Raw genomic sequence first — 27,840 nt, forward strand, 5'->3', positions numbered from 1 at the left:
AGAAAGGTGTAAGCAAAATCCAAATAAATAGCCTTTAAAACAAAACAAGGTGCAATGCAAATCAAATTGTAATATAAATAACTGGGCATGGAGAGTAGCATAAAGTCACAGGGGTAGCTGCAAATTGATTTTAGGATGTGGATTAGAAGTTATGTGCAGGTCTTTGGGAGAGTTAGTGAAGGTCTTTTGCCTCACAAAACAGTTACAAGAAAATTTAAACGTCCAGTCTCTATTGAAGGCTACAAGGGAAGGCTTCATTTAATGTTAATATACAGCTCACTACATAAGTGATTGTGGCAGGAGCTCTGTCCCAGATTTGGAAACAGTTAAGCAGGAAGGATTTTCCTCTAACTAGGAGGCCACATTTTGATTTGCTACTTGAGTGGGTACAATGGTGGCTAGGCTTGTTTTTGAGAGAGCCAGGAGGCAGGGCAACGTAGGCATTTGGGTAGAGGGCATGCAGGGACGTAAGGGTTTCCAAGGGTTGGCAATTCACAGCTCCCCCCTCCCAAAGAGAATAGAAAGGATGATTGGAAGATGGAATATGGTTAACATGAGATGCATGTATAACACAGATGTAAATTAGTCAACACTTGCTATGAAATGGGTTTGGTAGCAAATATTATCTTGTCCAGCACAGTAAATACATTTGCAATCTATTTGCAGATCTAGCAGACCTCATGCCAGATAGCTAAAGGCACAAAGCACTCCTGCTTTCACTCCTCCAAACACCACCATCTGTGGCTGCCCAAATTCAAATCAGATCCTTCTGTGAAAGTGGACACGCATGCATGCTAAATGGCAGGATTTGCTTTCATTAGTCCTTCCCTGCTAGTTTTAATTCTGCAGAAACAAGCAGCTCTTTCTTTTCAGTGGCTTTGGAAAGGTGTCCGTGCCATGCTAACAGGCATGTTGACCAGTGTTGTGACAGTGCATCATTGTATGGGGGTCTTAATATCTTCTACATGTTTCTTTTACATCAGTTGTAAGGTTCAGATCATGTGTTTATATGATGACTGTTATGTCTGTATTCCCTAGAAAACAGCAGGTAGAGGAGTAGCTTAGTGGAGGGAGCAGCAGGCTCGTAACCAGGGAAATCTGCTTCAAATCCCACTGTTACTCCTTTTGATCTTGGACAAGTCACCTGGGGAATTAGTGCACGCTAGATGATAAAAAGCTTATTTTATACCTATGGGCTTCTTAACATTTAGGTCTAGATTCAGTAAATGGTGCCCTCATTTAGTCGCCCAAAAAATGTGTGCTGAGTGCTATTCTATGACCAGCGTTCTGATTTGTGCACTGTTTATAGAATAGCGAATAGCGCTGGGCTCTGCGCCCAACTTTTAGGCATGAGGATTTACACCAATGGAACCCTGTGCCTAAATTAGGCGCAGATCCCCTGAATTCTATAACAGTGTGTGCATCTTTAGTGAATGCCCCTTACCCGCCCATGGTCACACCCCCTTTTCAGTTGCGTGCTAAAGGATTGGTGCATGCATCTTTATTGAATAGCACTTGGCAAGGTGCACACATAAATCCAAATTGTTGCCAATTAATGCCAATTGGCTCTAATAAGCTTCTTACTCAATTAAATTGTGCAAGCAAATTGGGCTCACTCCCAAATCTGTGTGAGCAATTTTAAGCACCGTTTTTAGATTTCCCCTGCACATGCACACAAATTCCATTAACTAAGTTTTAGTGAAAGGGCCCCTTAACCCTTCATTGCCTTAGTTACAAATTTGGGGGCATAGTTATCAACATGGTTACTGTTAAGATGTTATTTTACCATTAATCCATGCTATTTTAGCACAGGTCCCATTTTATGCAGTGAGACCTAGTTACTAATAACTGAAGTTAACAGCAAAATAACACTTCTTAACAGTAACCTACAATAATAACTTCCCTCCTAAGATTGTAAGCCTGAGGGAACAGGGAAACACCCAGTTCCCCTGAGTAGAATTCACCTTGAGCTGCTAGTGAAAAAGGTATGTGCTACATCCAAATAAATAAATAAATGTATAAAGCAGTACCTATCCTATAAAGGAATTTAAACACCTAGGGGCTGATGTTGAGATAGCGGGAGGGAGCCCAGCTAACTCCTGCAGTCAGCGGCAAACCCAGAAATTCAATGCTGGGGGCTGAATCCGGCAACCGGCATTGAATTTCTGGGGGGTTTTCGGCTACTAGAAACATAGCCGGTTATGCCAATATTCATTGGCTGACTGGCTAAGTTATAGTGGCCAAAGACAGACCTGCTATTTACCCGGATCTGTCTGGCCGCTAAACTTAGCTGGTTAGCCAATGAATATTGGCACTAACCGGCTATGATGCGTGACATAGCCAGTGACTGGGTTTGCTGCTAAGCAGTAATATTCAGCCGAGCTGAAAATTAGAGCTTATCCAGGTTAAGGCTGTTTAACCGGCCAGGAGCCATTCCTGGCCGGTTAAATAGTTTTAAATATTGGCCTGCTACTTTCCCTTATGGGATGGTAGCATAACAGGCCAAATATGCACCTATGCTTTAGGTGTGAGCACTTACACCAGCCATACAGCTGCTATAAATGCTCATGCCAAGATTATGGTATTATTGATGCTTTGTCAATAAAATATTTTCCTCACATTTGGCTGCTGGAAGTTGTTTTGGTCCCCCTTACTCCATTCTTAGGTGTGATTCACATAGGGCGTTTTTCTTTCCCTTTTGTTTGCATCCAGTCTATAATTTAAGCACATAACTGTGTGTCCCGTCCATACTTTCAGCCAGACTCCACCCATGTGTACATCCACCTTCACAGTACTCATATTGTGTTATAGAAAAGCATAGAACAAGAATATTTATTTATTTATTTATTTATTGTTCACTTATATCCCACATTTTCCCACTCATGCAGGCACAATGTGGCTTACAAACATTAAATAAAATACAGAATAGGAAAACTTAGAAGAATATACAAGGAGTATGCAGGGGGAGAAGCATCTAACAGGGCGAACTAGCAGGGTAGGAGCCAGGGGGGGTGCATCAAGCAGTGGTATAAAGTGAGGAGTAGGTCTTGGCAAAGTAGGTCTTCAACAACTTCTTGAAGAGGGCGTGGTCCGCTTGAGTTTTAAGGTGTTGCAGGAGAGAATTCCAGTGCTTAGGACTCCAATAGCGGAAAGATATTGGCATTACATGTGTATTCTACACAGCAACCAAAACAAGTGGAGTAGAAGGGTGGGTCTTCCACCAATGGACTGATTGATTCTCAGTAATCAAACAGCTAGAACCGGACATGGGACCGCGTTTCGGCATAACATCCTGCCTCAGGGGTCTGCTGTTGTTGTATGCGAAGAGAAAACATCTCTACTGAGATAAAGACCAATATCACATTTAACCAGCCATGTTTAATCTTTACTTTCTCAGAAAATACAATGCGTAAACAGCCGTATCAGCCTCCATGCATCACTCTTTCTGGCACAAGAAAAGTGCTCATTATATGTAGACGGGCACACAACTTTTGATGCCTAAATGTTAGAGCCTACTTTTATAGAGTTGTCCTCAGACTGTCTTATTCTATTTTATGTTGGATTTTTGTTGTTAGGGCCCAGAGTAAAGTGATTGGGGTTTTTCTTCTAATAAATAGGTTGTAAATGCATCTTCAGATGTTCAACAGACATGGCAAACTCTGGCGGTTGATTTGCTTTTGGAATTAGTTTCACAGTGTCAGACACAATTCAATCTGTTCACTGCTGGGTAAGAAAGATTTTTTTGAATGACATCAATTTAAATTGGGCAAAATATTTCTGAGCTCATTTTAGGAGATAATTGCAGCTCATTGGAAATCAGGCCCATTCTGCTGTCCTTGACATTGCTCTACAGCAATCCTGAATAATATTGTAGGCTTTCAAGAGAGAACAGTTTATAGGAATGTATTTCAGATGCTCATGGCAGTTCGGATTGCTTGTGGGGTACCAGACTGTAGATGCCAGTACTTTTTTTTTTTTTTAAATAACTGGCTAGTTATTTATCCATGTTGTATGCATTTTCACAAAGACCTTGTGATTCTTTTTTCATTAGTGTGAAAGTCTGTTGTTGAATAATGAGAAACCTAGATGGCGGCAGGTAACTAGAGCTTCCATAACAATTATGCCATTACTACAGTGCAAGGTCTCTTCGCTGGTAAAACATGCCATTCCCTCTAGCTGTGCAGTTCCAGTCCTCTGTTCCCATGCATGCACACAGAGGTACAGAGAGCTGATACACATCAACCAAACAGATAAGCTGTAGGAAAATGGACACTGAGGCCTGTGCATTTAAAAATCCCTAGTGTTTTAGCAAAGACTTGGCAAAGATGGATTCTTTTCTAAAATATGTATAGTGTCACCAAAAAGTGTATGGGGGCAATTATGGGTGCCTCCATTTAGGTGCTCCATGTGGCATGGGAAGTGCCTATTTTAAAGCAGCACCTGAGCACCCCAATTCTGTTGTAGAAAACTAGTGTAAACTCACATTGACACACCCACATTGATACCTACATTGCTTATTCCTGACGCTTACCATCTGCTCTTTCAGAAACTGTGTCATCTTCAATTGTTTTGAGGCTTGAAGTTTTGTCAGGGAAACTCTGCAGTGCGGCATTAAGCCCCACCTTCTTTGTCACATCACTAGTACTCAATTACAGAAGGGTGCCAGTTTTTGGAACCTGCTGCTGTCATTGCTTATTCCTAACATCTACCATCAGTCTTTCATGAACTGCAATTGTTTTGAAGCTTCAGGTTCTTGGTCGGGAAGACTCTGCAGTGTGGCATTAAGCCCCACCTTCTTTGTGACATCACTAGTACCCAGCAATTCTCTCAATTGCAAAATCACGCCAGTTTCTAAGGCACACTGCTGAAGGGGCATGCCTAAGGGGTGTGGGATGCCCCTTGGTGTGTTCCTTATCTTTGTATCTATTTTACTAATTAGATTCATCTGTGATTGACTATTTGTTTTGTAGGAAGCAGTGTATTTTACCTGCCATCACTTATTGGTTTAATTTGATTGCATGGGAACGTTTGTGTTTGTAGAGTGGGTTTTATTATATGCTGTGATCAAATGCTGATGAATGGAGTATCCCAGTGCAAATTTCTAGCAATGGATAGTCACATGCATTGTTTAGTAGATTTGTAAATGATGATAATCTTTTAGACTGTTCATTGGTCATGCAAAAGGAGATTATCAGTGTTATACAAGGCAGGAGAGGTTATAATTTGCCTAAAAGGAGGGTGCAGGCTAAAGGGGTTAACAATAGGAACTTGATTCATATAAAACCTTCCATAAGAAATTGTAGCACTTATCCACCAGTTCCTTGTCTTTATGTTAGCATTAGGTCAGCAGTAAACAAAGTAGAGATTATAAGGGATTTACTTGAAGAATCTCAACCAGGTCTGATATTTTTGTCAGAGACCTGGTTCTCACTTGTTGATGATCCCATTTATGTGCCCAAAAGGCTATAAAATATCACATGTTCCCAGACAGGGTAAAAAGGGGGGTAGGCTTGCAATTTTATATAAATAATTTTTTCATATCCATATTTTAGATACAATTACTGTATCTCCATTGGAAGCGGATTACTGTACTGTACAGGACTCATTGCTTTTAGGAACTTTATGCTGTATTGTTTTTTTACTGCCCTCTGAGTAAGTGGGCTAGTTGCAAAGATAGCTTTGAAGAATTTCTATCAAAATATTCAATCCAGCAACATGCTACCTTACTATTTGTGTTCAAATAGCACGGGTTAGTGTTAAAATAACATGTCTTAACAGTAACTCACCTTTGATAACTGTGCCCCTTAAAGAAATGATACAGTATGTGTTTAGACTACTATTTTAATACTATGCCTAAATGAGAAAGGTTAACAAAAAGAAAAGAAAGATGTTCTTGTAAGTGTAAAATTGTTTTAACAAATGCTTGTTGAAGTGAGATCCGCTGCGGTAAAAGGGGGCTTCAGCACACGTGAAAAACACGTGCCGACGCCAGTGCAGACCCTCTTTTGCCGCAGTTTGGTAAAAGGGGCCCTGAATTTCTTGTTAAAAAATTCCTTCTCTGTTATATTTAGCTATATTTTAGAGCCAAAGAAGTGATTATGGGCAACATTAATTAGCATTCTAACACCTTGCAAATGTAAATTCAGATCTCCAGATAAATACATTGCCTTTAATAATACTTTGACTCTGTTGTTAATAAAGATATTATAAATAGACCTGTCATGTTTGCTTGGAAAAAAAATACGTTAAGCAAAAGAAATGATAAGCAAACCTCCTTAGATCTTAAAGTTAATTCTGCATGCATTACCTCCATATTATTAAAACAGCCAGGAGTGTAGGTGTTAAAGAAGCCTTTACTGTAATTTCAAATAGCATTTGAGACTGAAGCCTTATTGCTGTAATGACAATGCTATATACCAGTGGGTTCCAAACCTGGTCTGGAGGCATCTCAGTCAGTCGGGTTTTAAGTATGTCCGCAATGAATTCATGAGAGAGATTTGCATGCACTGTCTCCACTGCATGTAAATCTATCTTATAAATATTCATTGTGGATAAACTGAAAACATGACTGGCTGGGATGCCTCCAGGACTAGGTTTGGGACCCACTGGTATATAGCATTTAAGGAGTAATTCTGTAACAGTGTGCCTACTGCAAGACTGGCACTAGGGGTCACAGCGGCAGTGGGAGGCTGGCCCTAGACCGCCAGGGGCTTAGGCTAGGGTTATTTGGCTCCCTATCCGTTTCTGAATACAGTTCAAACTCCTCTTATTGACCTATAAGTGAATTCACTCTGCAGCTCCTCAGTACCTCTCCACCCTCATCTCTCTCTACACTCCTCCCCGGGAACTCCATTCACTAGGTAAATCTCTCCTAACTTCACCCTTCTGCTCCACCGCTAACTCCAGACTCTGTTCCTTTTATCTTGCTGCACCATATGCCTGGAATAAACTTCCTGAGCCGCTACGTCAAGCTCCATCTCTGGCCGCCTTCAAATCCAGGCTAAAAGCCCACCTGTTTAATGCTGCCGTTAACTCTTAACTTTTTCAATTGTTCGTAACCCTTATCTTATGTTCCTCACTTCAATAGTCCCTTATCCCTATGTGTTCTGTCTGTCTGTCCTGACCCTTATCCCTTATTTGTCCTGTCTGACTGTCCAAATTAGATTGTAAGCTCTCTAGAGCAGGGACTGTCTTTTCATGTTCAATTGTGAAGCGCTGCGTACGTCTGGTGGCGCTATAGAAATGATAAGTAGTAGTAGTAAAGTAGTAGTATTTTTGACTTAAGGGTAGGATGGAAGGGGTATCAGGACCAGGGACAGGGAGGGGGTATCAGAGGAGCTAAAGCACCTGATCCTGCTTATACAGGTCCTGGCTGATATTCATCCAGAGCCTGCATAAGTGTCTTATGTAGGTCCCAGATGAATATCGGCCGGGACCTACATAAGCTCTGGTTGCTAGCACTTTTGGAATTAGCACCAGATATTCAATGGCAGTGCCCGGAAATGGCCTGGCATTGACTATCCAGGGCTAATTCTGCCCACAGCAAGTCAGCATTCAGATTTTGACCAGCTTGTTTATACGATTGCTGGTTTTAATTCAGTGTTTTGAACTGTAAAGACAGAAAAAAAAGCAGAAGGGTATCTTCTTGCCTTTTATAGAGCTCCTACTTCTGTTCTATCAACGTATTGGGGATGGTTTGGACGCCCCCTTTGATGTCAGAGAAGGTCACAGCCATGGACAGGAAAGCATTCATATTTTTCTATTCCTTGTTCATTCTATTAACTGCATGAAATATTTAGACACAGGAGTTCAGTGTTTTTTGAGCTATTACTGTATAGAAAACAGCTGTGTAAACAGGACAGTGGTTTATTGTTTAACACACATATATGACCTGATTGGTATCTAACTAGAGTTTAAGCCTTAAAATTCTGTATTAAACCACTATTAGCTTGCATCCGACCTTGTTCTGAACTAGAAGTGCATTTTTTTCACACCTTTTAAAAGTTTTTCTTTGGTGGCTTTTGTCGCACTGTAACAAAAGTCTCCCAGTTTGCATGTAGCAGTGAGCCGATTGCCACTCTCTGATCCACATCGTTTCAGCTTTGTACAACTGGTGCAAACTTTAGTATGTGCTCCAGGATATTACAATATCTGCATGCCAGCCTGTTTCTTCCCTTTAATCCATTGTTTCTATAAACAGGGGATTCTGAGATTCCTACATTTCAAACATGCTAAACCGGTAAAAATAACAGAGGTGTTTATAGTTCAGACATAACTCCGCTGATTCCTCTACAGAGAGGGGGAGGGTGTGCTTATTAGCTTCTGGCTCTATTTTACTTGCTCTCAGGGTTTATTTTTTTAATCTGAATTTAAGAGTTCTTTAGACTTGGGCAGCTCATTAGAAAATTTGTGTTTCAAGAATGACAATTACAGCTGGGCTGAACACACAGCCTTGTATTCTGTGAAACCACAAAAAATGAGTGATCACAACTGGCAATTGACTGTGGTGAAAATGGGGAAAGATGTAAGGAGATAAAGAGTGAGGGGCGAGATGGGTGGAAAGGGAAAGGGTAGGGTTACCGTATGTCCTCTTTTAGGATATCTTCAGACATGTCCTCCTGGATTTTTAATTTTTTGGAAAATATCCTCTTTTTCTTTTATGTGCCTATGACCAATACACCTACATATAAATGCCAGACAAGTGAACAGAGAAGATATACCATATATACAGACAGCTAATTAATTTTAAATCACTAACCATCTACACATACTCCCTATGGTGTTAACACACAGAGTTTCTCACTCATATCATTTACACTGTCAGGCTTATTTTTGAAAGAGGACGCCCATTTTCGACACAAATCGGAAGATGGGCGTTCTTCTCACAGGGTCGTCCAAATCAGTATAATCTAAAGCCGATTTTGGACATCCCCAACTGCTTGCCGTCGCAGAGACAGCCAAAGTTCATGGGGGCGTGTCAGAGGCATAGCGAAGGCGGGACTTGGGCGTGCCTAACACATAGACGTCCTCGACCCATAATGGAAAAAAAAAGGGTGTCCCTGACGACCACTTGGACGACTTTACCTGGTCCTGTTTTTCTTACGACCAAGGCACAAAAAGGTGCCTGAACTGACCAGATGACCACCGGAGAGAATCGGGGATGACCTCCCCTTACTCCCCCAGTGGTCACTAACCCCTCCCACCCTCAAAAAACAACTTTAAAGATATTTTGTGCCAGCCTCTATGCCAGCCTCAAATGTCATACTCAGGTCCATCACAGCAGATTGCAGGTCCCTGGAGCAGTTTTAGTGGGTGCAGTGCACTTCAGGCAGGCGGACCCAGGCCCATCCCCCTCTACCTGTTACACTTGTGGTGGTAAATGTGAGCCCTCCAAAACCCACCAGGAACCCACTGAACCCACATCTAGGTACCCCCTTCACCCGTAAGGGCTATGGTAGTGGTGTACAGTTGTGGGTAGTGGGTTTTGGGAGGGGGGGGGTTGGGGGTTCGGCACACAAGGTAAGGGATCTATGTACCTGAGAGCAATTTGTGAAGTCCACTGCAGTGCCCCCTAGGGTACCCGGTTGGTTTCCTGGCATGTCAGGGGGACCAATGCACTATGAATGCTGGCTCTTCCCATGACCAAAGGGCTTGCATTTCGCTGGGTTTGAGATGGCCGGGCCCAGTTTCCATTATGGCTGGAAAACGAAGCTGTTGTTTGTTTCTGAGATGGGCGTCCTTGGTTTCCATTATCACTGAAAATCAGAAACGACCAAGTCTAGGGATGACCATCTCTAAGGACACCCTAAATGTCAAAATTTGGCCGTCCTCGACCATATTATCGAAACGAAAAATGGACGTCCATCTCGTTTCGATAATACGGGTTTCCCCGCCCCTCCATTGGGATGTTTTGCTAGGACGTCCTCAGCAAAACGTGGGCGTCCCTTTCAATTATGCCCCTCCACGTTATGTTATAAACACTAATAGTGTTCACAATGGTTAGTGATTTTATATTGGTTAGTTGTCTGTATATTTGGTATATCTTTTCTGTTTACTTGCCTGGTACTTTATATGTATATGCTCTGTTGCTTTTAAAGCTTTATGTTTATAGATTTTTTTAAGTTATTATGATTTTATTATTTGAAACTGACCCCCTATGTTTACTAAAGCTTATCTTGAGTTATCTGCAGCAGAGCCCATTTTATTCCTATGGGCCTTGCTGCAGAAAACTCGCGCTAAGCTCCCTGATTAAGCATTTTTATTACATGTTTTTAAGTTGTTTGTATGTCCTTGTGAATGTATTTCTGTAATTTGTCTATAGTTTTTGAAATTCATTTTTATATTCATTCTGTATGTTTAATGTAATAGTGTGTTCTAAAAACCCTGATGCAGCCTATTTGATGAAACATGGCAATATCAGGTCTAGTCTAATAAAGATTTTCCTGGACTCTTGGTCTGCTCTGGGTTATGAGCTGTTTTGCATGCATCTGCATGCTTTGTATCTCAGTACTCTGTATACTATGGTACCTCATGTTAATATGCATTACAGTAATACAACATGCATTGTTGCTCTTTAATATGGGCTAAAGGGCAAATAATGCATGTTAGGGCCCTAATGCACCTTAATAGCTACCCGCTAGGGGGGTAATTCTCGGTAGATCGCCTACAGTTAGGTGCTGGGATGGTGCGCATTAAGCACGATTTCTACAACAGCAGCTCAGTGGCTGGTGTAAACGCTCACTCCTAACTATGGTCGGTTAGGTGCATAAATTTCAAAAATATGATATATAAATCTTAATCTTAAAAAATGCTAGTCTTCTATAACTCATGCACGTAACTGCCTTTCATGCTCCTGACCCACCCATGCCCCTCCCAGGTCAACACCCCCTTGGAGTTGTGCATTCTGGAATTTGCGCACACAATTTATACAATGAGGCATATTTTCAAAGCACTTTGGGAGGCTAAGTTCCATAGGTTTCTATGGAACTTTGGGAGGCTAAGTGCTTTGAAAATGAGCCTCAATATCAACTAAGGGCAGTTGGGGGCTTAACTACCAATTAGTGCCAATTAACACTAATTATAGGAAGCAATTGGTTGTTAAGACCATTTAGCACTAATTATAGGTAATAAGTGGTTGTTAAGGCCAATTAGCAGCTAATTAATTAATGAAGTTATTCTATAAGTTGCATATACAAATTTGCATGCTAGTTGGAAATTTGGGCACACAAGTTTCAAATTCAAATTTATGTGTGCATTTTTAAGGATCCATGCATAGGTGTGATCTAGTGGTTAAAACACTGGTCTTGCAATCCAGAGGTGGTGGGTTCAAATCCTGCTGCTGCTCCTTGTGATCTTGGGCAAGTCACTTAACCTAACTCCATTGCCTCAGGTACAAACTTAGATTGTGAGCCCTCCTGGAACAGAGAAATATCCAGTGTATCTGAATGTAACTCACCTTGAGCTACTGCTAAAAAAGGTGTGAGCAAAATATAAATAAATAAATGCATAAATTTATGCATGGCTACAAAAAGGTGGTGCAGCCATGGGAGGGTCATGGGTGAATCAGGGGCATTCCTACAATTTTTGCGTGGTGTTATAGATTAAGGGGAATTCGCACCTAATTTAGACACAAGGATTTACACCAGGTCTTACTTAGTGTAAATCCTCATGTCTAAAGTTAGGTGCTGATCCCTGCACTAAGCGTATTCTATAAACAATGCCAAACTTTCAGTGCCATTTGTAGAATAGCACTTAGTGTGTTATTTTTTTGGCGCTGTTTATAGAATTTGGTCCTGTGTTTGTATTTTCAGTTCATGCCTTTTTTTGGGATTTGAATGTTGTTATTTGTTGTCCGAGAGAGCCCAGCTGGATGGTATTGGTGATTGGGAATGTAAATTTCAATCCTGCTGCATATTTGTAATTTCATTGACACTAGGTTTTTTGGTCTGTTTTCTACCCTTAGTTTGCCAGGGTACGAGCAACAAGCTAACACGGATGGCAACTATCGATGAACATTTCAACAGCCTGCAGAAAATGTACAATAACTGTGAGATAGTACTTGGAAATCTGGAGATCACAAATGTCCCACGCCAGTATGATCTCTCCTTCCTAAAGGTAAATGTCTTTCTCAGACAGCTATTACTACTACTACTACTACTATTTAGCATTTCTATAGCGCTACAAGGCGTACGCAGTGCTGCACAAACATAGAAGAAGGACAGTCCCTGCTCAAAGAGCTTACAATCTAGTAGACAAAAAATAAGCAAATCAAATCAATTAATGTGTACAGGAAGGAGGAGAGGAGGGTAGGTGGAGGCGAGTGGTTATAAGTGGTTACAAGTCAAAAGCAATGTTAAAGAGGTGGGCTTTCAGTCTAGATTTAAAGGTGGCCAAGGTTGGAGCAAGATGTAGGGGCTCAGGAAGTTTATTCCAGGCGTAGGGTGCAGCGAGATAGAAGGCGCGAAGTCTGAAGTTGGCAGTAGTGGAGAAGGGAACAGATAAGAAGGATTTATCCATGGAGCGGAGTGCACGGGAAGGGGTGTAGGGAACAATGGCGTTCCTAGGGGGGCTGGCACCCGGGGCGGATCGCCGATGCACCCCGCACCCCCCGGGTGCAGCGCCCCCCCCCCCCGATGCAGGGCGGACCCCCCCCAGTGAAAGGACACCCCCGCGAAGGACCCCCCCCACCGGGTGCACGCGGCCGGGGGGGGGGGTGCTGCGCGCCTGTCCTTCGTTGTTCCATGCTTCTTCTCTGCCCCGGAACAGGAAGTAACCTGTTCCAGGGCAGAGAAGAAGCATGGAACAACGGAGGACAGGTGCGCGCGGCACCCCCCTGGCGGCGGGCACCCGGAGCGGACCGCACCCACGGCCCCCCCCCCCTAGGAACGCCACTGGTAGGGAAGGACGAGTGTGGAGAGATACTGGGGAGCAGCAGAGTGAGTACATTTATAGGTTAGTAGAAGAAGTTTGAACAGGATGCGAAAACAGATAGGGAGCTAGTGAAGCGACTTGAGGAGAGGGGTAGTATGAGTAAAGCGACCCTGGCGGAAGACGAGACGGGCAGCTGAAAAGAGAACCAGGTGATCACTTTTCTGCCACTTTAAACAGATATTTGTTTAATATTATGTGGATTCGTAGAAACACTATCCATGAAAGTGGTGCTGCTGAAAATCTATGCAAACAAGCATCTATTGAAAGTTAATCCTGCTACAGTGTATGTATGTATTTATAGCTAAACATGTAAATTATCTGTTCAGCTGCTGAGTTTTGCCTCTAAGCAGGTACATTTCAGTGCTGTCCCAGGTCCACCCCATCCACACCCCATTTTAAAATGGATAACTTTGTCTGCGTAGTGATACAGGAGGAATTTAATCATTTTAGCACAGGTCCCATAACATAGGGAGTGACAACTGCCCTTCCTCGAAGTGCCACCCCCAACAACCTTTCTCATTCCCATTCTTTCCACCAGCCCTTTCCCCTCCCCATTTTATGCCCAACTCTATTACCCTTTACTTTCCACAATACAAACTAGGATCTATGAATCTTCAATGAACAGTAATAAGAACAAAATAGACAACAGTGTGGAAGTTAACAGACAGCAGTTTTATTTATTGTCAAAGAACTTCAGAGTACACGTGATGTACCAGTACCCAAAGCTACATTACAGAAATCAGTTTGCAGGAGTGGCCTAGTGGTTAGGGTGGTGGACTTTGGTCCTGGAGAACTGAGGAGCTGAGTTCGATTCCCACTTCAGGCACAGGCAGCTCCTTGTGACTCTGGGCAAGTCACTTAACCCTCCATTGCCCCATGTAAGCCGCATTGAGCTTACCATGAGTGGGAAAGCGCAGGGTACAAATGTAAGAAAAAAAAATAGCAGAACTTGATCCAGTCAACTCTGTGCTACCCACCATATTAGCTAAGTAGCTTGCCCATTCACTGTGTGACCACTGTTCACCGCCCCTCCTTTCCCAGCCAAGGCTTAGGGAAACCAGCAAGGACCTCCTTGTCACAATGCTAGGTCAGATGACCCATGATTACACCTTCATTTCTACTGCCAGGTGAAAATTAAGGAAGATCATTTGTTACTCCAGAAAACCCCAAATTACTGCCACTGGGCCCAGTGAGAAGTTGCTCCCCCCCCCCACCCCCACAACAAACGAAGCCGCGTTCCTTTGACCCAGAGACTGACAAACTAGTTCAGTGGTTTCCTGAACATCATCCAAGAACAGGTCCAAACCAACATCTGATAAACGTACCCTGTCATGGCCTTAAAGGCCAGCACAAGCTACATCAACCCAATCATGTCTCATTTGAAGCCCATCCCTCGATAACAACCATAACCCAATTTGTCTGTTGTCCTTAACTAAACCTCTCCTCCAGCATTTATCTTGCTGACAACGAGGACAAAGGATAATGTATGACCATGCTGCTATCTTAGCAGTTGGGAACCAGTTCATGATACTTCATATCATCCTTCACTTTATTACTCAAATGCTTGCAAGTCCTTCCTCCCCTTCACCCCATGATCCAGCATCTCACCATCCAACACTCCCTTCACTCCATGATCTAGCATGTTTCCCTCTCTCTTTCCTTCCTCCCCTTCACCCCATGATCCAGCATCTCACCTTCTCTTCCACCTCTGCCCCAGGTCCATACTTTTCAATGCACTTTTCCCCTTTAGAGCGCTAACAGTGGCAACGTTTCACATTTAGCCGTCTGCTCTGCGTCAGCCCAGGAGTTGTTCTCTCTGCCGTGCCCTGCCACCTTTGCTGTAACTTCCTGTTACTGTGGATATGTCTTGACACTTAGCTAAGCTAAAACGGAACGCAAATGATGTCTGATATCTGAATATTTTGGTAGAAAACTTGTCTATGCACTTCAACTCTCTAGAGTGAGGCACGGCAGAGAAGGTCTCCTGGACTGACGCAAGGCAGGCTGCTGAATGTGAAATGCGACTGTTGTTAGTGCTCTGAAGGGGAAAATCAGGTTGAAAGGTAAACGGGGGGGGCGGGGGGGCTCAGGACAGCTGCTGCTGAAGATGGAGGAAGTGGCGACGAGAGAGAGAGAGAGAGATTAGCTCAAGACAGCTGCTGGAGGCTTGCTTGTGGGAATCAGGTGAAAAAAGGTACCAGTACACCATACCGCATGTACCGGCAGAAAAAAAGCCCTGTGTGTTTTGCAGGCATGTGCATGCTTTAAATGGTCTAGTGTGCTTGAGACTGTCCTCTTTTTTTAATAGAGTTCCTTTTCTTGATTGTTATTTTAAATTTGGTTGTACATTGCTGAGATCTTACGATTGTAAGTCAAGTGGTATAGCAAGTGTAATAAACTGTAACTTTAACTGCAGTATTATATGTATCCACTGCTAACCTAAACTAACGTGTGTTACAGGAACATAAGAATAGCCATACTGGGTCTGACCAATGGTCCATCTAGCCCAGTATCCTACTTCCAACAGTTGCCAATCCAGGTCACAAATACCTGGCAGCATAGGCGCCGACACCGTGGGTGCTGTGGGTGCTCGAGCACCCCCAATATTTCACCGACCGGAAGTTTCCAATGTTCCTCTCTCCGAGCTCCAGTGCCCCCCCTCCTCCATCCCTCCCTCCCTCCCTCCGAGTTCCAGGGCCCCCCGCCCTCGCTCCTCTACCCCTCCCTCCCTCCGTCCATCCAAATTTTAAAATCCATCTTCTTACCTCATCGGGGGGGGGGGGGGGTTACGGCGCCAGCTGCACGCCACATAGTGGCAGGACCAGAGCTGAGAGACAGACGAAGGAAGGCTGAAGCGCGAGCCTGCACGCTTTTCACTACGTGGCGTGCAGCTGGCGCCGTAACACCCCGACGAGGTAAGAAAATGGATTTTAAAATTTGGACGGACGGAGGGATGGAGGGGCGAGGGCGGAGGGCCCTAGAACTCGGAGGGAGGGATGGAGGAACAGGGGGGGGGGGGGCTCTGGAACTCGGAGGGAGGAATGGACAGATGGGCGGGGGGGGCCCTGGAACTTGGAGGGGGAGGGGGAAGGGGGAATGCACCACCTCTAAAAAACAAAATTGAGCACCCCCAATCATTTTAAAAAGTCGGCTCCTATGCCTGGCAGAAACCCAGTTAGTAGCAACATTCCATGCTACCAATCCCAGGGCAAGCAGTGGTTTCCCCCATGTCCATCTCAATAGCAGACTACGGACTCTTCCTCCAGGAACTTGTCCAAACTTTTAAAAAGGGGGTGGGGGAGAAGGGTATGATGTGTGAAAATGTGACTTTGACTTGCTCTCCCCCTCCCCCCAAATATTTCCTGGAAGTTCTTTGGCCCACCTTTACTTTGTTTTTTGACCTAAGTATTACCATGGTAGGGCCCTTTTAGCCAAATTAAAGGGCAAATAATGCAACAAGGCCCTAAAGCAGCTTGATAACCTTCTCCTAAGGTAGCTACAAAGAAAAAAAATGGCCATCCTCTAAGATGAATGGATAACAGATATCACCATCTTTTACCGTAAGATTGTTTATACTCAGACACTATGGCAGTTTGCCAGTGGAAATAGTTGTGGCTAATACACACTGGACAAGTTTCTTAAGAAAAAAGATATCAATGGTCATGATAGCCTATCTACATACTAACGAAAAGTGCTAATCCAGTAGGTCAGAAAAGAAATAGTTTTATTGTTGCTGAACTGACTGTACATGTACCATGTTTTCATGCCTCCTAGATTAGCATTCAGAGAGGGCTGTGAGATCGGATCCAGTGTACCTTGAGCTTGTTTGTGTCACTTGAGCTTTTCTGTTCCAGTTTTATAAAAACAAGGGAAATAATGAGAATGAGAAACTCTACTTGTGTTTGTTTTTCGTAGAGTATACAGGAGGTTACGGGCTATGTGCTAATAGCTATTAATTCACTGCGGACAATATCACTGGAAAATCTCAGAATCATTCGAGGAAACACACTGTATGAAGACAACATGTCACTGGCGGTTTTTAGCAATGAGGATCATGAAACAAAGTTTGCCTTAGAAGAACTAAACCTAAGGAGTTTAACAGGTAAGGCGGTGCAAAGATATTATATTCAGTAAAAAAGGGGCTGATATTCAGACAATTTAACACCTAAAATTGAGTGGATAACCCGATATATCAGGTCTTTGTAAGCCACATTGTGCCTGCAAATAGGTGGGAAAATGTGGGATACAAGTGCAATAAATAAATAAATGTAACCAGACAGCGCATATGTTTAAATTTATCTGGTTATCTTATGGAAGGGAGAGCAGTATGCTGGGACATAGCCCGATATTTAGAATTATCCAGTAATCCTGATCCATTTAAATGAGATTACACATATTATTGCTTTAACGTAACTGGATAAAGGTATCCAGTTCAATTTAATCTGTGATAATCAGATATTCTCTGATATATCCAGTTATCTTTAATCAAATATCAGCCCTCTACAGTTATATGCAAACATTTTGGCACACCTGGTCAAATTTTGTTTCAGTGAATCTTTAAGTGAATACAGCCTCAATATTGTACAAAGTTAAATACTCATCGTTCTGAAAATGTTGACGTGTAATTACTGTTTGCAGTTTTGAATAGATTCAGAATAAGCAAAGTGTTTATGGCAAGTGCAAAAGTGTGCACACCCTCAGAACAGCTTCCAAACATTTGTAACCAGCTAAGAGGGGTAGATTTCAAAGTGCATTATGGTCATAATGTGTTATTTGCCACTTAATAAGTGATAAAGGGCACTAACAAAGGTTATATCACTGTAATGTACTTTATTTTAAGTACGGATTATATATAATAAGATACAAAGCATGCAAAACAGCTCATTACTAAGCAAATTCAATAATGCAAGCCGAGTTATTCCTGAAAAAATAACACCAGCAAAAAGCTTCTTAAAGGAGGCAGTACTGAGCAATGAGGAACAGTCCTCTTCCGCTTCCCCCTAAATTGCATCTCCCACCCCATAGCCAAAGCACCAAGTACGTCCCTTAGGCCCAGAAAACTATGCCAAGTAATCCCCCCATCCTAAAGACCTCTCCTCAAGGTACAGCCAAAGCACCCCACCCTCCCTTAGGCGCCCCCTGCCCCCAATGGTCTAGCTTCCTAATCCTTGGTTACCAATAGGTTCAGGACAGAAGCAATCCTCACTTACTCTTGCCCTGTCTGGCACCAGTGATCCTTAGCTGTAGTCTTATATTTTGCCCTTATATTGCAGCTTGACCCCCTAGCTGAAGTACCACAACACTACTGCTAGAGGTTACTGACACCATTTTGAACCTGGTACCAGAAGGGTCAAAACTGACTGGGGAATGCTTCTTCCTCAAACACCCTAGACACCAGGGATTAGGATTCTAGGCCTGGGGGCGGGCAAGCTAAAAGAAGGGGGATGTTTATTTGTACTTGGGAAATTCTTCAAGGCAGGGACAAGTACATTTCTGGGTCTTCAGGGCCGGGGGAAGTATTTGGTGGTGGCTTTGGGGCACTGTAAGGTTGGAGAGGAAGAATTTTGGGGGTGTTTCAGGGTTGAGGGATGTCATTCAGTGGGAAGGGGTGGCTCCTCATAGCCTGTGAGGATCGGACCATGGCTTTGTAGTCTGATGCTATTGGGATGGAAAAATAACAAGGCTTTCTGAGAAGTTCCGAGAGAAGAGGACATTTCTATAGTAAGTGAACGCTATTTTGCTTTGTGCTTTGGGAACTTAAAGATTGGGGTTTAAAGGAGGAATTGTAGGTTAGTGTTAAGCAAAATAAAAATATGAAAAGCAAATTTTATCAACTAATCTCCATACTCTTTTCCACTTAGTTTTAAAAACTTTGTACCACAGCATTAACAGATAGAATCTAGCAGGCACTGCAGAATCTAGTTTAGTATTAAGGGAGAATAAAAAAGAGAGAGACAGAGGGAAAAGCAAGCAGGACCTAGTTTAGTATTAAGGGGGGAATAAAAAGAGAGAGAGAGAAAAGCAAGCATCATTAACTAGTTGCCATGGAGGGGCATAATCGAACGGGGCGCCCAAGTTTTCCTGAGGGCATCCTTGCAGGACATCCCTGCGAAGGGGTGGGGAAACCCATATTATCGAAACAAATGGGTGGCCATCTTTCATTTCAATAATACAGTCGGGGATGCCCAAATCTCCACATTTAGGTCGACCTTAGAGATGGTCGTCCCTAGAGATGGTCGTCCCCAATTTTTGTCGATAATGGAATCCGAGGACGCCCATCTCAGAAACGACCAAATCCCCTCACATGCCAGGACATCAACCGGGCACCCTAGGGGCACTGAAGTGGACTTCACAAATTGCTCCCAAGTGCACAGCTCCCTTACCTTGTGTGCTGAGCCCCCCAACCCCCCCCCCAAAACCCACTACCCACAACTGTACACCAGTACCATAGCCCTTAGGGGTGAAGGGGGGCACCTAGATGTGGGTACAGTGGGTTTCAGGTGGGGTTTGAAGGGCTCACATTTACCACCACAAGTGTAACAGGTAGGGGGGGATGGGCCTGGGACCGCCTGCCTGAAGTGTACTGCACCCACTAAAACTGCTCCGGGGACCTGCATACTGCTGTGAGGGACCTGAGTATGACATTTGAGGCTGGCATAGAGGCTGGCACAAAATATTTTTAAAGTTGTTTTTTGAGGGTGGGAGGGAGTTAGTGACCATTGGGGGAGTAAGGGGGGGGGGACATCCCTGATTCCCTCTGGTGGTCATCTGGTCAGTTCGGGCACCTTTTTGAGGCTTGTCGTAAGAAAAAAGCTCATCAGGGACGTTCTTCTTTTTTCCATTATGGGTCAAGGACGCCCATGTGTTAGGCATGCCCCAGTCCTGCCTTCGCTACGCCTCTGATACACCCCGGGGAACTTTGGTCATCCCCGCGACGGAAAGCAGTTGGGGACGCCCAAAATTGGCTTTCGATTATGCCGATTTGGGCAACCCTGGGAGAAGGACACCCATCTCCCGATTTGTGTCAAAAGATGGGCGCCCTTCTCGTTCAAAAATAAGCCAGATAGTAAAAAAATTTTTTAGGTATATTAAAAGCAGGAAGCTGGCAAAAGAGTGTTGGACCGCTAGATGACCGCGTAGTAAAAAGGGCGACCAGGGAAGACAAAGCCGTAGCAAAGAGATTAAATGAATTCTTTGCTTCGGTCTTCACTGAGGAAGATTTGGGTGAGATACCGGTGCCAGAAATGGTATTCGAAGCTGACGAGTCGGAGAAACTTAATGAATTCTCTGTAAACCTGGAGGATGTAATGGGGCAGTTCTACAAACTGAAGAGTAGCAAATCTCCTGGACCAGATGGTATTCATGGTAGGCAATCCACCTAAGTGGATGAACACAAAATCCCAAGGGATCAAAACGCAAGCAAGGAAGTGGGAAGTGGACCAATGACTCCAGGAAGCTATGACTATGGTAGTATATGATGAACAAATTTCAATGTAGACTTGGCACAGTACTGTGTTTCGGCCACAGGCCTGCCTCAGGAGTCTTTGATGGTCTTCATATAGATAAATAATCTCAATATAAGCTGGTCTTGAAAAAGACCTTTACGATCTAAGTATGGAGTGAAAAGCAGGATGTATCTCCTTGTATCTGCAAAAAGTAAAGGTGGTATTCATCCCAGAGTACTGATAGAACTGAAAAATTAGCTTGCGGAGCTATTGTTAGTAAAATGTAATTTATCCTTAAAATTGAGCGTGGTACCGGAAGATTGGAGGGTGGCCAATGTAACGCCGATTTTTTAAAAAAGGTTCCAGAGGAGATCTGGGAAATTATAGACCGGTGAGTCTGACGTCAGTGCCGGGCAAAATGGTAGAGACTATTATTAAGAACAAACTTACAGAGCATATTCAAAAGCATGGATTAATGAGACAAAGAGGGGCATAATCGAACAGGGACGACCATCTCTAAGGACGTTCCGGCGAAGGGGCGGGGAAACCCATATTATTAAAACAAGATGGACGTCCATCTTTTGTTTCGATAATATGGTCGGGGACACCCAAATCTCAACATTTAGGTCAACCTTAGAGAGATGGTCGACCTTAGAGATGGTCATCCCCGGTTTTCGGCCATAATGGAAACAGAGGACGCCCATCTCAGAAATGACCAAATCCAAGCCCTTTGGTCATGGGAGGAGCCAGCATTCATAGTGACTGGTCCTCCTCACATGCTAGGACACCAACCGGGCACCCTAGGGGGCACTGCAGTGGACTTCAGAAATTTCTCCCAGGTGCATAGCTCCCTTACCTTCGGTGCTGAGCCCCTCAACCCCCCCAAAAAACCCACTCCCCACAACTGTACACCACTACCATAGCCCATAGGGATGAAGGGGGGCACCTAGATGTGGGTACAGTGGGTTTTGGGTGGGTTTTGGAGGGCTCACATTTACCACCACAAGTTTAACAGGTGGGGGGGGGATGGGCCTGGATCCGCCTGCCTGAAGTGCACTGCACCCACTAAAACTGTTCCAGGGACCTGCATACTGCTGTGATGGAGCTGAGTATGACATTTGAGGCTGGCATAGAGGCTGGAAAAATGTTTTTTAATTGTTTTTTTAGGATGGGAGGGGGTTGGTGACCACTGGGGGAGTAAGGGGAGGTGATACCCGATTCCCTCCTGTGGTCATCTGGTCAGTTCGGGCACTTTTTTGAGGCTTGGTCGGAAAAAAAAGGGAACAAGTAAAGTTAACCAAATGCTCATGAGGGACACTCTTCTTTTTTCCATTATCGGCCGAGGACGCCCATCTTTTAACCATGCCCCCGTCCCGCCTTCGGTACACTGCCGACACGCCCCTGTGAACTTTGGTCGTCCCCGCGACGGAAAGCAGTTGAGGACGCAAAAAATCAGCTTTTGATTATGCCGATTTGGGCGACCTCGGGAGAAGGACGCCCATTTCCTGATTTGTGTCGGAAGATGGGTGTCCTTCCCTTTCGAAAATAAGCTAGAAAGTCAACATGGATTTAGTGAAGGGAAATCTTGCCTCACCAATCTACTACATTTCTTTGAAGGGGTGAACAAACATGCGGATAAAGGTGAGCCGGTTGATATTGTGTATCTGGATTTTCAGAAGGCATTTGACAAAGTACCTCATGAAATACTTCAGAGGAAATTGGAGAGTCATGGGATAGGAGGTAGTGTTCTATTGTGGATTAAAAACTGGTTAAAAGATAGAAAACAGAGAGTAGGGTTAAATGGTCAGTATTCTCAATGGAGAAGGGTAGATAGTGGGGTTCCCCAGGGGTCTCTGCTGGGACTGCTGCTTTTTAACATATTTATAAATGACCTAGAGATGGGAGTAACTAGTGAGGTAATTAAATTTGTTGATGACACAAAGTTATTCAAAGTCGTTAAATTGCAGGAGGATTGTGAAAAATTACAAGAGGACCTTACGAGACTGGGAGACTGGGCGTCTAAATGGCAGATGACGTTTAATGTGAGCAAGTGCAAAGTGATGCATGTGAGAAAGAGGAACCCGAATTATAGCTACGTCATGCAAGGTTCCACGTTAGGAGTCACGGACCAAGAAAGGGATCTAGGTGTCGTCATTGATGATACATTGAAACCTTCTGCTCAGTGTGCTGCTGTGGCTAAGAAAGCAAATAGAATATTAGGTATTATTAGGAAAGGAATGGAAAACAAAAATTAGGATGTTATAATGCCTTTATATCGCTCCATGGTGCGACCGCACCTTGAATATTGTGTTCAATTCTGGTCGCCGCATCTCAAAAAAGATATAGTGGAATTAGAAAAGGTGCAGAGAAGGGCAACGACAATGATAAAGGGGATGGGATGACTTCCCTATGAGGAAAGGCTAAAGCGGCTAGGGCTCTTCAGCTTGGAGAAAAGGCGGCTGAGGGGAGATATGGAATTCGTTGCCAGAGAATGTAGTAAAGGCAGTTAGCTTAGCGGAGTTTTAAAAAGGTTTGGACGGCTTCCTAAAGGAAAAGTCCATAGAGCATTATTAAATGGACTTGGAGAAAATCCACTATTTCTGAGATAAGCAGTATACAATGTTTTGTATTTTGGGGGGATCTTGCCAGGTATTTGTGACCTGGACTGGCCACTATTGGAAACAGGATGCTGGGCTTGATGGATCTTTGGTCTTTCCCAGTATGGCAATACTTATGTACTTATGAGGTTGATTCCCAGTTGCATTATTCTTCTACCACAGGAGTTGAACAGAGTAAGGTCAGTTTGTGAATCCCCCACCATAAATTAAAGTGTGGTAGAAGTCTGACTTTTACTGCACTTTGATACCTGCCTCTAGCCTTTCTATTCTTGCATTTGGAATTTTTCCCATGCTCCTTGCAGAATTCTTCTAGCTCAGAAATATTCTTAGTTCTTTTTGCAAGCACTGCATTTTTTATATCTCCTGCATATTTTTTTAAAATATTCAAGTCTGGAGGTTGTGGAAGCCATCAAAAAACTTTTATTTTTCTTTCCTGTGCTTAATACTTAGCAAGGCATTCTTTTCTTCAAATACTTCACCATTTTTTTTCTCCAAAATTATCTTGTGTGATTGTGGCTAAACAGTTCAATTTTTGTGTCATCAGTCTAAAGCACTTTGCTCTCAAAGGTTTTACATACTTTAGACAATGATTTTGGTGATGTGGTCATGGAAAAGGTTTGCTTCTTGTTGCAAATCACTGTGTAAGCAACACTGTACTGTGGATCTTTGCCAGCTACTCAAGTCTCAGCTAAAGTTTTCACCAGGTAATTTTTCTGATCATGGATTCTGTTTTGCACATCTGACCTGTTTTTGGCCAGCTCTCTTGGAGATTTTTCTTGGTGTTCTAGACCCTGTCTTGACTTCAACAAATCCATTTCTTAACAATTTTTCTGACATTTGAAATTGCTAGCTGGAAGCATTTAGAATATTTTTATAGCCTTCCTCTGCTTTGTAAGATGGTAGTTAAGATTAGACATAACAACAATTACAGTCTGAGAGGTTAGAAGGGTCAGAGTATTATTCCTTTATCCATGGAATTGTCCTCACCTGATTAATTGAAAACCTAAAGCGTCAACCAACGTTTAGAGCCTTATTAACAACTTTGTTAATAATTTTTAAAAGTAGTAAAAAATCAATTGGAGTGTTCCAAACTTTTGAACATGCCATATCTGTAGTTTTCTTTATTTTGAATCTGTAAAGAAAAACGTGCAAATAAGTAGAAAATCTACATTAAAAATTGCAGAAAGATGTCGTGTTTAACTGTATGTACACACAGAAGAAACAAGTCCTCACAGTCTAAACAGAACTCAGGAAAACAGCAAAGAGGATGCAAAAATAAATGGATGATGCTTCAAATGGTCTATGAATTTATTGTACAACAACCATGACTCAAATGTTTAACTGTGTACCGTGTAGAGGTTGCACCACCTTCTTTTCACATAGATAGTCCTTAAAACATAGCAGTAGAGAAAATGAAGTAGATAAAAACCCATATGGCCCATCAGTTTGCCCAACTGTATCATCCACTATCCCTTCCTCACCCTTAGAGATCCTATGCTGTTGTCTTTAGCTTTCTTGAATTCAGATACATTAATTCTCCGCAGGGAGGCTATTCCACAGATTCGCCACCCTTTCTGTGAAAAAGTATTTCCTTAGTTTGCTGCTGGGTCTGACCTCTTTCACCTTCACCCTATGCCACCTCATTCCATTTCAATTGAGAGTCTTGCCTTCTGTGCTTTCGTGCCATGGAGGTATTTAAATATCTCTATCATATCTCCCCTCTTTATGTCTGTCCCCATATGCTTTATGACAAAGATCGCTGACCATATTAATAGCCGCCCTCTGGACCGACTCCACCCTGTTTTTAACTTTTTGAAGACGAGGTCTCCAGAATTGTGCACAGTCAGTGGTGTGCTGGTAAATTTTTAACAACAGGCTCTCTCCCCACCCAGCAATTTGGGGGTGCGCAGAGGTGGACTGGGGGGCAATGCATTACTCTCTTTCTCTCTCTCCTTCCCCCCTCATATCAGAGCTCCCATTAAACCATAAGACCCCCATTAAACAACAAATCTTTATAGCCCAAATCAAGTGCCATGTTCATAGCCTTTTATATATATGTATATATCATGGTGCATGATTAAAAGCTTTCACAAACTACTGCCCAGCTGTTCAGCTTGAACATTGGAATTTGTCTCCTGAGGCTTCTGATCCTGAGACCCATCCAAAAAATCTTTAGGGTCTAGACCTTCAGTTTGAGAACTCATTCCTGCCTGAGTAAACAGCTTGGATCAAAGAAACTAAAGGAGAAGGTTGTCATGCTGAAGTACAAAGTACAAGGTGGCCAGAACTCTCTTTTACCAAGCGTGGCAGGCAGCAGCAATGACCCTAAGCCACTGATGCCTGTACCCCACACATGCTTAGTTGTTGATGGTTCAAGGATGCTGTTGCCAACTGCAGAGCTTGGTAGAAGAGAGTTCTGGCTGTCTTTGGAGGAGGTCCTTAGCTTGGAATGCTTGAGGATCCTCACCAGCTATACAGACCCGCAGGAGAAAAGGCAGGGAGGGATGTTGTTGGGTTGGGGCTAGTTAGGGTGGGCGGGCCTGGAGCAAAAGTGTCTGGGCCTGGGCCAATCCAGGCCCGCCCATGGCTACGCCCCTGGAACCACTTACTTATAAAAAGTTTAGTTACCCTTAAAATAGCTCCTTTCAGTTTTGCCCTCTGCTTTTCTACTTTTCCCAAATGTTCCCATCCAGCTAACAATTCCTTGAGGTATTCCCCCATCTCAACAAAGTTAGTTTTTTTGAAGTCTAGAACCTTCACTTCTGAAGGCTTACCTGTCTTAATATTGAACCACACCATTCAATGATTACTGGATATCAGAGGATCACCCACTATAACATCAGAAACACTCTCCCTATTTGTAAGCACTAAGTCCAGTATGGCCTAATTCCGCATGGGTTCTATTACCAACTGCATGAACATTTCACCCTGTAGAGAATCTAGGCTCTCCCTACTTCTATACAACCCTGCAAAAGGGTTGCCCCAATCAGCATCCGGCATATTAAAATCACCTATTAGTAGTACTTCCTCTTTCAGAACTGTATTGTGAATCTTCAATTAAATCTGTCTACTTCTGCCTGTGAACGCACAATTTGAGTGGGGGTGAATAAACATTTACATATAACTGTACATATTTAACTTAAAGAAGGTCATATAATTATTAATATCATAAGCTTTAAGACTAAGGGCGCCTTTTACAAAGCGATTAGCAGTGTGCCAATTATGATGAAGCCCATTCAATTTCTATGAGCTTTGTCACATTCGGAGCTTGGTAATCACTACCACGGCTTTGTAAAAGGAGCCCTAAGATGTCTCATAAACTTAACTGCAGTTTGAATAATTTGGCCTTTCTTGCTAACTTTTTGGAAGTGTTTATTATTAGCTAATATTATTTAGTGTTATTATTTAGAAATAGTGGAGAAAAGATGACGTATTCACCCTTTTGTGCTATGTTGCAGAAATTCTTACAGGTAACATAAGAGTTCTCTGGAACCCAAAGCTTTGTTACTTGAACACTATCCAGTGGGAGGATATTTTAGGCAAGCCAATCACAGAAAATCAAACCATGGTGGATGAATTAAGCCCTATAGATTGTAAGTATTCTTGAATTATAATGGCACTTAACTGTTAAAATGTAGAGTTTCTATAGGAAGTGTTATTTGATTTTATGAAGAGGTACAGTATAAGCGGCATACTGTCTGTACTATCTTGTGGTCAGTTTTGCAATTTGCATAGCTAGTAGTGCTGGAATTTGATGCAAGTATTTCTACTTGCAATAAACGAGCTAAAGATACCCAAATACATTTGTCTCTCTTATTTTATACAAGCTGATGATTGGGGGAAAATAGAATGTGTGCAGTTGAAAATCAAATATATCTGACAGGACCAAACCAAGGGCATTTGACACTATAGGCAAACCTTCAGCTGTGCAATTCAAGGGACAGATCAAGGCCTGCCCCTCCTTCCCCACATCCAGCATCTCCCCTTCCATAGTCCAGAATTTATTTCCTACCTTCTCCTGTATCTGCCAACTCTGTAGTGTCCAGCATCTCTCTCCTTCCCTACCCATTCTCCCCAAGATGTCCAGCATCTTCCCTTCCCTGCTTCCTCCCCCCCCCCCCCCCCCCCCCACACACACACACAAAGTGTACTGGCTTCCATTGACCTCCATTCCCTAGGTGTTCAGCATTCCCCCTGATCCTCCCCCCACCCCCCAATGAGACTTTCATCAGTTCGCTCCTTTCCTTACCCTGTTGTGGTGGTGCCAGTACAGCAGTCATGGTGTCTATAAAAGCTCATTGCAACTAGCATGGGGCCTTAATGCTCAAGGTCTGTCAGGTTCTGCCCCTCTGAACTTCCTGTTTTGGAGATAAGCATGCACAAATGCTGAAGACCCTGTGCCAGCCATGGTGAATCTTTTGTAGACACCACCACTGCCGCATTAGCATTCCAGTGCCCAATGATCCATGACTTATGTAGAACTCGGGGGATTGTTTCTACTGGTAAAAGAAACCACAAAAACAGCTTTATTGTTAGGCATTTTTCAAAATGAACATGTGTATGTATTTTCCCTTTGAGAATTTGTGAAAATCTATGGATAATAGTACCCTTTTACTTAGCAACTACCTAGACAGTTTTGAAATTTCCCCTTTAAGGTCATTTTTAAACTTGTAGATAGCTTTGTGCTTGTCTCTAATCTATTGCCATCATATATTTCATATTGTACAGTCATGTTGCACAAATTCATTTTTCCCGTTCTAACTGTCTGTGCTTGGCACGCTGCTTATCTCAGAGTCAAATAATTATCATAGTACATTACTGGAAGAGTGGTGAATCTTTACGATTTT

General features: G+C 43.1%; 1 protein-coding gene across 2 annotated transcripts in view; it reads left to right on the plus strand.

Moving 5' to 3' along the window:
* The window catches only part of EGFR (epidermal growth factor receptor), a 424,001-nt gene that overhangs the window by 272,565 nt on the left and 123,596 nt on the right, over positions 1 to 27,840 (plus strand). For both annotated transcript variants that reach the window (XM_030203797.1, XM_030203789.1), the window contains exons 2-4: positions 11,963 to 12,114; positions 16,846 to 17,032; positions 26,452 to 26,586. In XM_030203797.1, the coding sequence (XP_030059657.1) occupies positions 11,963 to 12,114; positions 16,846 to 17,032; positions 26,452 to 26,586 (474 nt within the window). The remainder of the gene's footprint in view (positions 1 to 11,962; positions 12,115 to 16,845; positions 17,033 to 26,451; positions 26,587 to 27,840) is intronic.

This window comes from Microcaecilia unicolor, chromosome 1 (genome assembly GCF_901765095.1).
Source record: "Microcaecilia unicolor chromosome 1, aMicUni1.1, whole genome shotgun sequence".
In the NCBI taxonomy this organism is placed as follows: domain Eukaryota; kingdom Metazoa; phylum Chordata; class Amphibia; order Gymnophiona; family Siphonopidae; genus Microcaecilia; species Microcaecilia unicolor.